The 16,888-nt window shown below is 44.6% G+C and overlaps 1 protein-coding gene across 2 annotated transcripts in view; it reads left to right on the top strand.

The window, feature by feature from the left end:
- The first annotated feature begins 16,395 nt into the window (after window positions 1–16,395).
- The window catches only part of zgc:110158 (uncharacterized protein LOC553590 homolog), a 72,581-nt gene continuing 72,088 nt past the window's right edge, over window positions 16,396–16,888 (top strand). For both annotated transcript variants that reach the window (XM_020928888.2, XM_020928885.2), the window contains exon 1: window positions 16,396–16,635. In XM_020928888.2, the coding sequence (XP_020784547.1) occupies window positions 16,580–16,635 (56 nt within the window). In that variant the 5' untranslated portion in view covers window positions 16,396–16,579. The remainder of the gene's footprint in view (window positions 16,636–16,888) is intronic.

Raw genomic sequence — 16,888 nt, 5'->3', positions numbered from 1 at the left:
TTGGTTCGGGATCCATAACCTGACATGTCATTGCTTTGCCTGGAATGTTCCACAGTGTGACTTTAAACAGCTCCGCCTTACATTTATTCAATTACAGGTGATTTTATAGCTCAAAATACCTAGAACAACATGCATTCTGACTGTAAGTAAGTAAGTAAGTCTTTATTTATATAGCGCTTTTCACAGATATTTTTGTCACATTATTCATTCACTCTATATCTGGTGATGACAAGCTATTATTGTAGCCACAGCTGCCCTGGGTCAGACTGACAGAAGCGCGGCTGCCATGCCAGTCAGCGCCATCGGTCCCTCCAACCACCACCATCACTCACGCACACACCACTTTCATACTAGGCAATGTGGGTGAAGTGTCTTGCCTAAGGACACAATGACAGTTATTCCCACTGGCGCCCCACTGTGAGCGGGTCCACCTCTCCACAGATCTGACCCGTAACCTGGTCTGGTCTGGTCTCCATGAAGACAGAAAGTGTGTTACTTGATTTTTAACAATCTGAAAAACAAAATGAGCTCAGTTTTTGCAGTTTGTAGTGGGCCAAACTTTCCCTACGAACGCTTTTTCAAAACTTTCGGAGACTAGAGCTGACTTTTGCCAACAACTAGCATGCTAACAGCGCACTTTCTGGTTCGCAGACGATCAAAACGCTTTACAATTAATGTTATATGGCATTCTGACTGTGAGCGAGGTTGTCTCTCCACGGATCTGACCTGTAACCTGGTCCGGTTTGGCCTCCATGATGATCGAAAGGTTTAATGCCATACTGTGAAACATCTGTGAATAACATCTCCATGGAGACCAGCATTTGATGGACCCTCCACCGGAAAAGTTACACAATGCAGCTTTGAGTGTTTGATTTTTAACAATCTGCTCAGTTTTTGCAGTTTGTAGTGCTCCAAACCTTTCCTACGAACGCTTTCTCAAAACTTTCAGAGCCTAGAGCTGACTTTTGTTAACAACTAGCATGCTAACAGCACACTTTCTGGCTCGCTTTAGAATCAGCACATGGAGGTCTCGTTTTAACCCCGAAGAAAGCTGATCGTACAAAATCTACGACATCTTCCCGTGGGCGAGACAGATTTTACTTAATTACGCGAAAAAAATCACAAAAAATCGAGTACAGCCCCTTTAAAAAACGCAAAACAAACTCCATTTCTGTCCTTTTAACACATTCTCTGGTTCCTCTCGTTCCGTAATAACAATGGGGTTAAATATAGCCTCTTTCTCATCACACACTCGCGAGCTCGTACTTCGCGTGTTAGCTAAAAACCGCCGCAGCAGAAGAGCCGGGGATAAGGAGGAAGGAAGTGATTGCTGAACGCTGGAATGACTAAACCCCCCCCTACCCCCTACGCCCTCCTTCCCTCCCTCTCTCTCTCTCTTTTCCCTCCTTCTCTCCATCTCTCTCTCCTCCTTCAGTGAGTCCTGATAGAAATACGCCAACAAACCGGCTTGATTGGCGTCGCAAAGGCTCCCCATTCACTTTGCGACGCGAGCGGGTGAATGCCGAGGGCTCTGGAGTGACGGAAACTACGGGTTGGGGTTGTGACTGAGCCCCCCGACCCGTTATGGGAAGAGGGGAGGGCGACGTGGGGTGGGGTGGGGGTGGGGGGGGGAGAGGGGCTTCGTTAGGCTAATTACAGCTTAACTATGTAAATAAGGCAGCGCAAAGGGGGGAGACACACCCACGGCTTTTTCAGCGTCAATTAACCTAAGACTCCAGAATCCACACCTAGCAATCTGCAGACGGCGAAACACAGACACACGGAGCCAGAGCTGCGCGTTTACGCTCATTTAAGCTGATAAAAGTCAATAAATTATGCTAAAATGTGAATAAATTTGGCATTTTAGACTTCGGTGTCACGGTTGCAGATGGAGGGCAGGGGCCTTTTAAGGTTTAAGAGTGATCGGGCGAAGCGTCGCGACAACGGAGCGCGAGGAAATTTAACTTTAAGCAAAACGGTGTTGTTGTTTCTTTGCCTTAAAGGTTCCGCAGTATGGCATTAGGTTACTGATGCGACTCTGCTTACAAGAAGGACGCAGGGTTTTTCAAGCAAACAAAATACACTCTAGCTGTATACAGTGGTCCTTCGTTTATCGCGGGTGTTACGTTCTAAAAATAACCCGCGATACGTGAAATCCGCGAAGTAGTCAACTCTACTTTTTACAATTATTATATCTGTTTTAAGGCTGTAAAACCCCTCAGTGCAGCTTTACACATTTTTCTCAGACAGGACAGTTCATTTTGCATCCTTCTTTAAACTGCTTCTTTGCTGCCGTCGTCCTTTTGTTATTTTCCTCCTTCTTTATGTAACGAACCGAAGATTCATTTATTCCGTAATGGAGCCCTACAGCCGCAGAGTCCTGCATGAGTCAGTTTTTGGAGACCCGCACCCGAGCAGTACAACACCGCACCTGCCTGCACCTGCCTGCACCTGCCTGCACCTGCCCACACGCCGCCCATTAACCCGAGATTATATCAAACTTTTGTGCTGCCTACGCCACGAATTGAACAAAGACTAACTCAGGATTAACCAGTAAGGTGAACCTAGGACTGATTCCAGGACTATAGAGAAGGACTAAACCAGGACTAAACCAGAACTCACTGTCGGGATGGGCTCGGAGGTGACAGTAGGAGACCGGCTCAGAGCTCTGCACCTCACGGAGGTAATCGCGGCCGTCGCCCGATCGCGCTAAGTGGACAACCTGCTCGGGGTTCTCCCTCTTAAGTCCAAGATTAGCCCTGGTTTAGTCCCGGTTTAGTCCTGGTTTAGTCCCGGTTTAGTCCTGGTTTAGTCCCGGTTTAGTCCTGGTTTAGTCCGGTTTAGTCCTGGTTTAGTCCTGGTGTAGTCTTGGTGTAGTCCTGGTTTAGTCCCGGTTTAGTTCTGGTGTAGTCCTGGTGTAGTCCCGGTTTAGTCCTGGTGTAGTCCTGGTGTAGTCCTGGTTTAGTCCTGGTGTAGTCCTGGTGCAGTCCTGGTTTAGTCCTGGTTTTAGTCCTGGTTTAGTTCTGGTGTATTCCTGGTGTAGTCCTGGTTTAGTCCTGGTGTAGTCCTTGTGTAGTCTTGGTTTAGTCCTGGTTTAGTTCTGGTGTATTCCTGGTGTAGTCCTGGTTTAGTCCTGGTGTAGTCCCGGTTTAGTCCTGGTGTAGTCCTGGTGTAGTCCTGGTTTAGTCCTGGTGTAGTCTTGGTGTAGTCCTGGTGCAGTCCTGGTTTAGTCCTAGTTTAGTTCTGGTGTAGTCCTGGTTTAGTCCTGGTTTAGTTCTGGTGTATTCCTGGTGTAGTCCTGGTTTAGTCCTGGTGTAGTCCTTGTGTAGTCCTGGTTTAGTCCTGGTTTAGTCCTGGTGTAGTCCTGTGTAGTCTTGGTTTAGTTCTGGTTTAGTCCTGGTGTAGTCCTGGTGTAGTCCTGGTTTAGTCCTGGTTTAGTTCTGGTGTAGTCCTGGTTTAGTCCTGGTGTAGTCTTGGTGTAGTCCTGGTGTAGTCCTGGTTTAGTCCTGGTGTAGTCCTTGTGTAGTCTTGGTTTAGTCCTGGTTTAGTTCTGGTGTAGTCCTGGTGTAGTCCTGGTTTAGTCCTGGTGTAGTCCTGGTGTAGTCTTGGTTTAGTCCTGGTTTAGTCCTGGTGTAGTCCTGGTGTAGTCCTTGTGTAGTCTTGGTTTAGTCCTGGTTTAGTTCTGGTGTAGTCCTGGTGTAGTCCTGGTTTAGTCCTGGTGTAGTCCTTGTGTAGTCTTGGTTTAGTCCTGGTTTAGTTCTGGTGTAGTCCTGGTGTAGTCCTGGTTTAGTCCCGGTTTAGTCCTGACCCACCCGTGTGTAATCACTGCCCGCCCCATAATCAGAACGCAGGGGGAGGGACACAATGCGCGTGTAAAAAAAAAAAAAAAAAAAAATGCAAAATTGCCCTAAAAAAACGTCCATGAAACAGCGAGACCGTGAAAGTTGAACCACGATATATCGAGGGACGACTGTATATGTTTACGGGCATAATGTGCAACACTTGGAAGCAGTAAAATGTCCACGGAGACACCAAAAGGTTACACAATGAATCTTTAAATGGTCCATATTACCAGTGTTGTACTTGAACGTTCATATTTTGGACGAACATGAACTGAACGCACTGTATTAGAAACTGTGAGCTCATTCATTCTGGCTTCTATTTAACTTCGTCCAATAAAGGTGCCAGATTTCTTTACCGTTCCAGGTGAAAACTTGGCTAAACACAACGTAAAAATCCATTAATATTTAGTGGAAAAACATTCAATCTGGCAACAACACGAGCCACCAGTGTCGGATCACCACATGCTTCATCCAAACAAGACAAAACTAAAAAGAATATAGAGGGATTATCAGACTATGTCACTTCACGCTCTACTGCGCATGTCTCCTGCAGAAAGAGTCTGTAATATATCAGTGTCTTGGAGGATTTCAGCAGATTTCAGACTCTCCCGGGGGCAGGGATAGGTGTATCAATCAGGTATGAGTGGATGTCCGGCTACTGAAGTCTGAGACGTTTCTTCTCGTCATTTACGCACTCACCTGATTTAACGCATGCGGCTCATTAACACGTATCCTGCTCACTAATGTTCATTTAGCACCGTAACTTCTTTTATCACACGATGATAAACCGTTTAGCGCTGACAACATCGCTCGCTTGTGTTGATATTTCATGTTAACTGCACTCAGGCTGCATCCGCTGTGTTGATAAAGTGAAAGCTGCAGCTGCTGTAAGTGTAGCAGACTGACCAGACAGCAGCACTGGGGAAATGCTGTTTCCTAAATGTGAGCCCTGGTTGGATGAGGATTAAAAATTTGATATGAAAATGAAATCGAACACATAGTTTAATTGGTAAAACTGATAAAATAATTGCTGTCTGTGGTTCTATTCGGACTTTGGAAATTATATTTAAAAATATAGCTCGCAGCAAGGTATTGAAAAAAAAAAAACTAGTTCATTTTTGGAACGAACTACCGTAAATTCCGGACTATAAGCCTCAACTTTTTTCTCACACTTTGTAGTATGGCTAATAAAACGATGGAGGGATTCTTTGTTTGGCACATTGTCCATTCATAAATGTGGTCTATGGTTTGGCGACACAGGGGATACACGCAGCCTGAGTGAAGAAACTGCCGCTGTCTGTGCGGTGACACATGAATCTATGGTTCACATGAAGTTGCTGCACTAGCTCGCATATTGTCAGCGCACTCAAACAGTTTATCACCGTTTGACAAAATAAGTTATGATGCTAAATGAACTTTAGTGAGGGGGATACGTCGACGAGAAGAAACATCTCAAACTTCAGTAGCCGAACATCCGCTCATACCTGATTGATAAAACTAACACCGGCCCAGAGAGCATCTGAAATCTGCTGAAATCCTCCAAGACACTGACATGATACAGACAGGACAGAGACTCTTTCTGCAGGAGACATGCCCAGTAGAGCACGAGGAGACACGGGGGTGATACGCCGAGGAAGATACTCGTTTGATTGTGTTTTGAACAGTTATTTTGAGCTTCATGCACACACCCTCCTCATGGAAAACACATGAAGAAATGCAGACGATGCAGCCTTTAAGTTAATGGTGATTGATTTGGCTGCCGAAGAAGGAAACAGAGCTGCTGCACGTGAGCTCGTCATCAATGAGTCGATGGTGAAATTTTGGTGACGGCAGCGTGACGAACTGACTCAACGCAAAAAGACGACAAAAGCTTTCAGAGGCGATAAAAGCAGACAGCCCGAACTTGAAAACGTTCTTGAAGACGTGGACACCTGCGGCTTATATTCAGGTGCGGCCTATTTATGTACAATTTAAAAATGTAGTTAAAATTTAGTTGATGCCGCTTATATTCAGGTTCGCTCAATAGTCCGGAAAATACCGTATTAAATATAAACAATTATGAACCATGAACAAACTAGTTCATTTTGAAATTTGTGAGCTGAACTTTGAACTAGTTCATATAGAAAACGAACTTTCCCAACACTGCTTATGACGCAGTTTTCTTATCTGTGTTCTAATGTTGTTTCCTCATCACAAACAGACCTGCAGTTGTGTTTCGTTTCATTCACTCATGTTTAACTCACAAAATCCTACATAATTACAGATGGCTGAGTTCTTATCTCAGTCTGAAAACGCTCTGTTCTACCTTGATGTCATGTGGTGATACAGGAAGTGCTCCACTGTGTTTTTAAACTTCATGCACCTTCACTAGAATCATTTGGATTATTTCAGCCCTGGAATTGCAGATCTCTACTGTTTATTTGAACGTCACAAGGTGGAACAGAGCATTTCGAGCTCTGGAGATGAAGACGGACTAATGATAAAGAGTTACTCAAACGTGTGAATGAAACAAAACAACTCCAGCTATGTTTTTGACGAGGTAACAACATTTTTAACTATGGCCAAAAGCTCACAAGAATCCATTTTGCGTAATATAGGACCTTTAAAAGCAAAACGACTTTCTACGATGTCAAAACGTAGTTCCCTCATCAAAAACCTGAAGACCACCTGAGACCAAAAGCCTGAAGAGGTGTTAGATGTCATCCATGCATGTTTGAGTCATTTAGCGATCTCTCCCAGGCCCTATTCAAACCCTCCTTAAGATTCTAAAGCGCAAGCGGGAGGATGAGACTCAGAGCATCGAAAAACGAAAGTGAAACTAGGCTGTTTTCGGGGAATACAGCGTTTTCAAGACAATAAAAGGCAACATGGTGATCTAATTATGTTATGGTTTAGCAGTTAAGACCCCATAGAAATATAATACGCCCTCTTTAAATCTAAATCTAAATAAACATCTTTCCAGTCCTCAAACGCACAAAGCTATAAATAAAATAGGCTCAAGTACATCACTTTGGAGTCGCCACGTTTGTTTTGGCAACAATATTCTAACATGGCTAAAGCTCACATGAGTCATTATCTGTCGTCATCCAAAGATTTAAGATGTTTAATACAAAATAATACATATTTTTAGAGTCGCCCGTATTTTCAGAAGGAATGATTGTATTTTGGAACAACAGAAACACTTGAGATGAATCAGTGCTGGATGGATATGTTTAAAGTTTTAAAGTTTTCAGAGCTTTTAATCATGTTATAGCTGTTTCTCATTTTCATTTACTCTCTTGAAGTTGTATTTGGGGTGATTTGTGCATGTTTGAGTAATCTTTAATCACTTATTTTCAAGACGTCATGTTGCCGATCATGCCCTGTGTACTGTGACGTACAGACGAGGGATGGGCATTCGATTAAATTTTCTTAATCGATCGTCGGGAGAATTAACGAACGATTATCGATTAATCATTAACGTTTTTTGTATTAAAATTTATCATCATTATTATTACTATCTGCACTACTAATCTGAATGAATAAATTAAACTTTACGACATATAAACCGTAAAGACTCTAGACCCACATCAGCCCGTTTGACATTATAATGTGTTTAATGCAGATTTGTGCAAGTCTCACAGAAACAAAACTTAAAACCGCATCGCTAATTTGCATAAACTAAGCGAAGGAAAAAACAGCTCTTGTGCGCTGATGCGACACGACTCAGTGGAAAACAGGTTAGCGTGACCATATTTGCGTTTGTCAAAACCAGGACACCGTACAGGGGGTGGAAAGTGGGGACTCGTCATCGGCATTGCGCTACTCTCACCTGCCAAAGCTTTATCATGCTTTCGAAATATATCTGCTTTGTGCACTGTGCACATGGACTCACACTTGTCCTGACCAGAACGGAAAGCGTGGAATTTCTTGTACAAATCATCGTTAAATACGCATTTGTGCTTCAGCATGTTGCAGACATGTTTGTGTCTCGCTCCTTCTGAGTGCAGAGAGACACATGTACAGACCCCTGTTTAGTTACGCTACGCACAGCAACCTACATTCAATTTGTCGATTAAAATGAACGTAATTGATGAAATTCTTAATGATCAATTATCGATTAATCGACTAATCATGCCCATCCTAGTACAGACATCGTTCTACAATTTTATTTTCTCAATCAGTGATACGCATAATATTCAGCAGCATCATGTAGTAATTTTGGTAAGAATGAAAAATAATCTGCTGCTCGCTATTGTGATGTGCAGATAACCATTGAGTTGTCAGTGTTGCGGATCTGTTGGTGGTGATAAGTCATCATGGGGCGATGTGGGCGTGGCCTTGCAAGGACGCAGCTTTAATAAACCTAATATTTCGGTCAGTCTTCGTTCCTTCTCTCACCTATGGTCATGAGCTCTGGGTAATTACCGAAAGGACAAGATCGTGGATACAGGCGCTCAAAATGAGTTTCCTCCACAATGTGGCTGGGCGCTTCCTTAAAGATAGGGTGAGGAGCGCAGTCACATGGGAGGAGCTCGGAGTAGAGCCGCTGCTCCTCCACGTCGAGAGGAGCCAGTTGAGGTGGCTCGGGAATCTGTTCCGGATGCCTCCTGGGCGTCTCCCTCGGGAGGTGTTCCGGGCATGTCCCACCGGGAGGAGGCCCGGGGAAGACCTAGGACACGCTGGAGGGACTATGTCTCTCGTCTGGCCTGGGATCACCTCAGGGTTCCCCCGGAGGAGCTGGAGGACGTGTCTGGGGTGAAGGAAGTCTGGGAGTCCCTGCTTAGACTGCTGCCCCCGCGACCCGGCCCCGGATAAGCGGAAGAAAATGGATGGATGGATTTGGTTTTAAATGTGGTATCCGTGTTTCTTTTGAGAGCTTTTTCACTTCATTAAATCATCCGCAAGGTACATATGAGGCAAAGTGGGCATGTCAGTTCATGAATGTAGCGATAAGTTCGTTTCTCTGGGCTGATCACAGCTCGTTGTGATTCGCATGTAGACAAACCTCTCACTGCTTTCCTTTAGTGTGGACGAATCTGTAAATCCATATCTCCACTTCAGAAAGGACGGAAAGGAAGCTACAGAAAAATATTTAGATTTTGTTAGGCAGAGGTTAGATTTAGAGGCCCTGGGACACACATCGGCCCCGACAAGTCTGTAACACCGACTCTGTTCGTTATGATGTTTACGGCGACGTCAGCTCTCATAGGCTTTATTCACGCTTATGTCAAAAACCGGGAAGACGTTTGGAAACATGCGATGACAACTTCCGGTGTAGTTCCCGACACTGGGCATGCCGACTGACTGTGATAACACCCACTAAAGTAAAATGAAGACTGCATACGTATGTGCTGTTTGGAATCATCTTGAATTTGGCGCTGGAGTTGTGCGTCAGTGGGGAAATGATGAAAACTGAGGTGTGGTTGTAATTGTTGATTAGTCGAACATAAAAAAACTCTACAATGACGTGGAGATGAAGAAAACTGGGTCTGGGAAGTTGTAATCGCATGTTTCCAAATGTCTTCCTGGTTTGTGACGTAAGCGTGAAAAGAGCCTATTCTACGGAAGCCGGGAGGGTTCACAACAAACGCAAACGCCACAACAAATACAAATGCGACAACACAACAAAAAGCCACAACAAACCAAAAAAGCCACAAAAACAAAACCAAAAAAAAGCCACAACGGAAATGACCACGGGACTCTATTTTAATGCAAACACCGCAATAAATACAAACGTCACAACACAAACGCAAAAGCACAACACAAACGCAAATGCCGCAACACATTAAAAAGCCACAACACACCAAAAAAAGCCACAACGGAAATGACCGCGGGACTCTATTTTAATGCAAACGCCGCAATAAAATACAAACGTCACAACACATTAAAAAGCCACAACACATCAAAAAGCCACAACACAACAAACAGCCACAACACATCAAAAAACCAGCCACACATCAAAAAGCCACAACACATCAAAAAACCACAACACATTAAAAAGCCACAAACACAAAAAAGCCACAACACAACAGCCACAACACATCAAAAAGCCACAACACATCAAAAAACCACAACACATTAAAAAGCCACAACACATTAAAAAAGCCACAACACATCAAAAAGCCACAACACACAAACAGCCACAACACATGAAAAAGCCACAACACAAAAAAGCCACAACACATCAAAAACCACAAACACCACAAAATGAAAAGCACAACACATCAAAAAGCACAACACACAAAACCAACAAAGCCACAACACATTAAAAGCCACAACACATCAAAAAGCCACAACGGAAATGACAGGGACTCTATTTTAATGCAAACGCCGCAATAAAAACAACAAACACAAAAAAGCACAACACACAAAAAGCCACAACACAACAAAAACCACAACACATCAAAAAGCCACAACACATCAAAAAACCACAACACATTAAAAAGCCACAACACATTTAAAAAGCCACACACACACAAAAACAGCCACAACACATCAAAAAGCCACAACACATCAAAAAACCACAACACATTAAAAAGCCACAACACATCAAAAAGCCACAACACATCAAAAAGCCACAACACATCAAAAAGCCACAAAAAACACAAACATCAAAAGCCACAAACACAAAAAGCCACAACACATTATAAAGCCACAACACATCAAAAAGCCACAACAGAAGTGACCGCGGGACTCTATTTTCCGACGGACCGATCAAGCGGCAAGTGAAGAAGAACTACAACGTGAAACGAATAATGATAAAACAATAAATTTCTTTTACTTACGTTTCCAACTTCTCCGTTTCTTTAGTTTTCACGTTGTAGTTCTTCTTCTTCACTTGCCGCTTGATCGGTCCGTCAGAAAATAGAGTCCCGCTTCCATACTATTCACTCTTTTCTTTCTAAAGTCGTAATTTGCAGACTTTTACTTTAATTAAATTGTTTTAGATGAATATTGGGATTTAAAATGTGTAAAAAAATAACATCATGATCCACGGGTGTTGTACATTTGAACTCTATAGCAGACTCAAGCACAATAGGTGATCCTTAAAGTCATACCGTGGAACATTTCAGGCAAAGCAAGAACATCTCCATGGAGACAAATATATATCAGACTCTCCACCAGAAAAGTTACACAATGCATCTTTACAGTAAACACCAAACGTTCAAGTAAAGTCTCAAGTCTCAAAACGGTGACAAAAGTCTGACTCGAGTCCAAGTCATGACAAGTCCCCTCCTCTGTCTCCATGGTTACTGCTTTGCCTTGAAGATCCCGCAGTACGGCATTAGGTTACCGGTCAGATCTGTGGAGATGCGACCCTGCTTACGACAAGAACGTAGGTATTTCAAGGCAATCAAACAAAACACGTCAGCTAAATGTTCATGTCCAGTAAGATTTCCATGGAGACGACAAAAAGTTCCACAGTGAATCTTTAATAGCGAAAGAAAAAAACGTTACTGGCAGCTTTTTCGTTTTAGTTTTGACACAATTTTCTATTTTGGGGACAAGATGTGGTGCAAATGCGTAAAATGTTGTGCTGGGACAGAAGAGCGAGAGGAAGATAAAGGAGGTTTGTAGGTCTGTAAAGATGGACAGAGCGAGAAAAAGGAGGTAAAAAAATAAAAAATAAAAGTGTCATGTGACCAGGGCAGAGATGTGGGGATGTGGGACAGAACCAACCGAGATGGAGAGAAAGTGGGTCAGAGTGCGAGGAAAGCACGAGGAAGAAGAGGAGGAAGAGAGGATATGGAAGAAGCGAGGAGGAAGAAGAGGAGGATGATATCAGGAGGAAGATGGATGAGAAAAAAAAGGAGAGGAAAGGAGGAGGGAGAGAGGGGGATGAGCGGAGAATGAGAGAAAAAAGCGGAGGACGATATGAGGAAAAGAGGAGAGAGAAGTAGAAGGAAGAAGAGGAGAAAGAGGAAGAGAAAGAAGAGAGGGAGAGGAGATGAGGATGAAGCGAGAAGGAAGAGAGGATGACAGTAAAAAGGAGAGGATGAAATGAGGTGGAAGGAGGGAAGAGGAAGAGAGAAGCGAAAGAAGGAAGAGAGGAGGAAAAAGGAGAAGGAGAAAGAGGAAGAGATGACATCAGGAGGAAGAAGAGAGGACGAAGAAGAGGAGGAAGAAAGAGGAGAGGAAGAAGAAAAGAGGGGTGACATCAGGAGGAAGTTGAGAGGACGAACAGAAGAAGACAAGGAGGATGACGTCAGGAGGAAAAGGAGAAGAAAAAGAAGAGGACAGGAGAAAAGACGGGAGGAGGAAGAAGAGAGAAAGAAGAGGAGGATGGCAACAGGAGGAAGAAGAGAGAAAGAAGAGGGAAAAGGAGATGAGCCAGAAGAGGAGGACATGAGGAGGAAGAGGAGAAGGGGAAAGAGGACAGAGGGAAGAAGAGGAGGAGGATCATAGGCGAAAAGAAGAGAGGAGGAAAAAGGAGAAGGACAAAGAAGAGGAGGATGATATCAGGAGGAAGAATAGAGAAGGGAAAAGAGAGGAAAGAGGAGAGAGGAAGAAAAGGAGGATGGTATCAGGAGGAAGAAGAGGAAGAGGAAAGAAGATCTATCTGTTTTCCGATCTATGTTATAATATTGGTTTCTCATCACAAACAGACCTGGAGGAGAAGAGGAGGAAGAGGAGAAAAAGAATGAAATGAATGGGGAGAAAGAAAAGAAAGAGAGAATGGAAAGAAGAGTGAAAGAGAAGAGGAGGAGGACTTTAGGAGGAGCAAAGAGGAGAGGAGGAAGAAGACGGGGAGGACATCAGGAGGAAGAAGAGAAGAAAAAAGAGGAGCAAAGAGGAAGAGAACATCAGGAGGAAGAATAAGAAGAGGAAAGAGGAGAAAGAAGGGAGGAAAGAGGAGAGGAAGAGGAAGAGAAAGAAGTGGATGGTATCAGGAGGAAGAAGACAGGGAGTAGGAAGAGCAGAAGAGGAAGAAGAGACGAAAGAGGAGAGAGGAAGAAGAGGACAATGGTGTCAGGAGGAAGAAGAGAAGAGGAAAGAGGAGAGGAAGAGGATCTATCTATTTTCTGATCTTGTTGTTTCCTCATCAGAAACAGACCTGGAGGAGAAGAGGAGGAGAAAGAGAAGAGGAGGACGTCAGGGGGAGGAAGAGGAGAGGAAAGAGGAGAGGAGGAAGAAGATGGAGTGGTCATCTGGAGGAAGAATAGAGGAGGAAGAAGAGAGGAAAGAGGAGAGAGGAAGAAGAGGAGGATGGTATCAGGAAGAAGAACAGAAGAGGAAAGAGGGGAGGAGGAAGAATAGGATCTATCTATTTTCTGATCTAGACAGACTAATAATAAAACAAAACTCAAACATGTGTGAATTAATCAAATGTGCAGACTGAGTTGTGATAAAGCTTTGAAGGGAGGGCAACTTAGAGCAGAGAGCAAAAGGAGGGGGGACACAGAGCATCAAAAACAAAACTGAAACTAATCGAACATTTTAGTTTGTTGTTTTCGGCGAATATTGCATTTTCAAAACAATCTAAATATGTTGTGTATTAGCAGTGAATACCCCACAAACGTGTATTATCTCCTCTTTAATAAGTGTGTCGTGTTACTTTAAAATGCAAATGTACTAAATATGGAGACCTGACAAGATGTTGCTGGTTGTGTCGATCTTTTCTTGGTCTTGGGGTCAGCTCTATGTTCCCTCAGCTCTATTTATGTTTCTTCAGCTCTGTGTTCCTTTAGCTCTATGTTTCCTCAGCTCTATTTATGTTTTCCTCAGCTCTATGTTCCTCAGCTCTATGTTCCCTCATGTTCCCTCTATGTTTCCTCAGCTCTATGTTCCCTTATCTCTATGTTCCCTCAGCTCTATGTTTCCTCAGTTCTATGTTTCCTCAGCTCTATGTTCCCTCAGCTCTATTTATGTTCCCTCAACTCTATGTTCCCTCAGCTCTATGTTCCTTCAACTCTATGTTCCCTCAGCTCTATGTTTCCTCAGCTCTATGTTCTCTCATCTCTATGTTCCTTCAGCTCTATGTTCCTCAGCTCATGCTCTATGTTCCCTCCCTCAGCTCTATGTTAGCTGTTTCCTCAGCTCTATGTTCCTCTCTCTATGTTCTCTATGTTCTCAGCTCTATGTTCTCTATGTTTCCTTCAGCTCTATGTTCCCTCAGCTCTATGTTCAGCTCTCCCTTCAGCTCTATGTTCCCTCAGCTCTATGTTCCTCAGCTCTATGTTCCTCAGCTCTATGTTCCTCTCAGTTCTCTATGTTCCTCAGTTCTCTATGTTCCTCAGCTCTATGTTTCAGCTCTCTATGTTCCTCAGCTCTCAGCTCTATGTTCCTCAGCTCTATGTTCTCTCTATGTTCCTCAGCTCTATGTTTCTCTATGTTCCTCAGCTCTATGTTCCTCAGCTCTCATGTTCCTAGCTCTATGTTCCTCATCTATGTTCCCTCAGCTCTATGTTTCCTCAGCTCTATGTTTCTCTCTATGTTCCTCGTCTCCTCTCTATCTCTATGTTCCTCAGCTCTCAGCTCTATGTTTCCTCTATGTTCCTCAGCTCTATGTTCCCTCAGCTCTATGTTCCCTCAGCTCTATGTTCAGCTCTATGTTCCCTCTCTCTATGTTCCTCTCTATGTTCCCTCAGCTCTATGTTCCTTCAACTCTATGTTCCCTCAGCTCTATGTTCCTCAGTTCCTCTCTATGTTTCCTCAGCTCTCTATGTTCCTCAGCTCAGCTCTATGTTCCCTCAGCTCTATGTTCCCTCCTCTCTAGCTCTATGTTTCCTCTCTCATGTTCTCTATGTTCCTCTCTATGTTCCCTCAGCTCTATGTCCTTCAGCTCTATGTTCCCTCAGCTCTATGTTCTCAGCTATGTTTCCTCAGCTCTATGTTCTCTCATCTCTATGTTCCTTCAGCTCTATGTTCCCACATAGAGCTGAAGGAACATAAATAGAGCTGAGGAAACATAGAGTTGAGGGAACATAGAGATAAGGGAACATAGAGCTGAGGGAACATAGAGCTGAAAGAACACAGAACACGCTCCTCTTTTCTTTTAGCATTGCCACTTTAGCTTTAGCCTTTAGTGACATCACACCCATTTTATTTTTAGTCTGTTAACTCTACATTTGTGTGTATTAATGCTGATTATCAGACCGTATTTACAGACACAAAATGATAAGTTGTGTCAAATGAAACCTTTTCCATTGCGTTTTGCCTTAACACTCAAATCTTGCGCTCTCCTTATGTGGTATGTGTATCCCCTTGTAAAAAGACAGGCGTGCAGCGCTCACATAAATGTACCTCCTCTGTCCTACTCTGCTCTCTCTCCCTCACGCACACGCACACACGCACACGAGCACGCGCATGTGCACACGCCTACGCGCACACCCGCGCTGTGCACGCTGACAGGGGCGCGTGCAGACAGACAGTCAGCTGTGCCCTTCCCAGAGCAAGAAACGCAAAACACAACACACTTTATCGCTCACACACACACAGACACACACAACACACACACATACACACACATTGACACACACATTCACAAACACACACACAAACACGCGCGCGCAGGTTCCACACAAACCCGCTCCAGCCTCGGCGCACACTCTTAAAGGGACAGTGCGCTCGCTCCACGCGGATCCGGACCAGCACATGTGGCCATGGGAGAAATGGTGCATCTGCAAACTGGTCAACGCTGGAGCTTCTAAGAGCCGCGGTCTGACAGAGGAGAGTCCGACTGTGGGGCCCTGACAGAGCCTGTAGAAACAGGCCGTCTGGAGCCTACACGTAGGCTTTACGGCCTCTAAGCCTTGTCTTTGGTAAACATGTTTTTATGTTGAGATAACTCCAGACTCATGTTCCACACTGGAGCTGCTGGTTTAATAGTGCAGGGCCACTTTACTGGACTGGGGGCCTTCAGCGTGGGGCTGTAGACTTGGGGCAATAGTGTTTACCCCGTACTTCAGATCAAATGGAGTTTAGCTATAAATAGCATGTAGGCTACAATTGGGACGCTAACTCAGTTGGTAAGATTGTTGAAGCCTGTGACCTGAGAGCGGCTTTATAGGAAAAGACCATTGTTCAGGTGGTTAATGAGTCTGGGCACAAACAGCCGGATAAGAAATACCAGCTTTGGGCCTTGGTCAAACATGGGCCGTACCTGATGAGACTTGATGTAATATTCTGTGATGTATTGGTTTGGTCCAAGTATTAGACTCAAGTCAAAGCAGATATGATACAGTCTGATGAGAAACCCTTCATATGAGTAATTATTATTGACCTATGGCTGACCCTCTGTGTTTGGAGACGCAGAAGAAACTGTCTGAGCCTGTGCCGTGTTGTTTTGAGAATAACACTCTTTGTGTCGGCTGAGAGCGGACGAGGACGTGCTTTTCTCTGAAATAAAGATCTTAAATCTGTCATGGCACAGACACATACGTGTCATGTTGGGCCTAAAGTTGAAGGCCTACAGAAAAGAACTTGAACTTGAGCGAAGTTGACTAAAAGTGCGCCGCTGTCGCTTTAAGAAGCCCCCACCGCCGCACAGCGGAGGGGGGCAGGCCGACTCCCGGAACAGCGATTGAAAAAAAAAAAAAAGCTCCACTGCGGACGGTTTCAAGTGGCCCGGCTCAGGCTCCTGATTTGTGGGCAATGTTGGGGAGGTAGAAAAAACGGAGCGGAGCGGAGCGAGAGAGAGCGCGGAGAGACAGGACACAACACTCACTGGAGCTATGGAGACACTGGCTTTTCCTCGGAGCTTTCTTTGACAGGTGCCGAGTGGGCTCAGATAAAGTGTCACAACAGCCTCCAAGATGTACGGCAAGGGCAAAGGAGCCGTGGTCCCCTCCGACAGCCAAGCGCGAGAAAAGTAAGTACCTCCAGCCTGGCCACAGACACCGAGAGGCGCATCCACTCCGGGCTGGAGCCGAACTCAGCTGCGGGAGCCGGGGAAGCAGAGCCGGGGGACCCTGTCCTCCAGGCTGTGTGGACCGGGGAGCTGAGGGGTGCCCCCGGCTTTGGCACACTAACGTGGCGGTCACAGCATCCTCAAACTCAGGCATGAGTGCTAAGTTAGCCGGGAGCTAGCTCCGCTGGTACTCTGCTCTGTCCCAGCAGCAAAC

The sequence above is a fragment of the Boleophthalmus pectinirostris genome, unplaced genomic scaffold (assembly GCF_026225935.1).
Source record: "Boleophthalmus pectinirostris isolate CB_2022bp ecotype Guang Dong unplaced genomic scaffold, ASM2622593v1 HiC_scaffold_10, whole genome shotgun sequence".
Classification (NCBI taxonomy): domain Eukaryota; kingdom Metazoa; phylum Chordata; class Actinopteri; order Gobiiformes; family Gobiidae; genus Boleophthalmus; species Boleophthalmus pectinirostris.
Note: the sequence above shows the minus strand (reverse complement) of the source record. Positions and strands in the feature narration are given on the sequence as shown.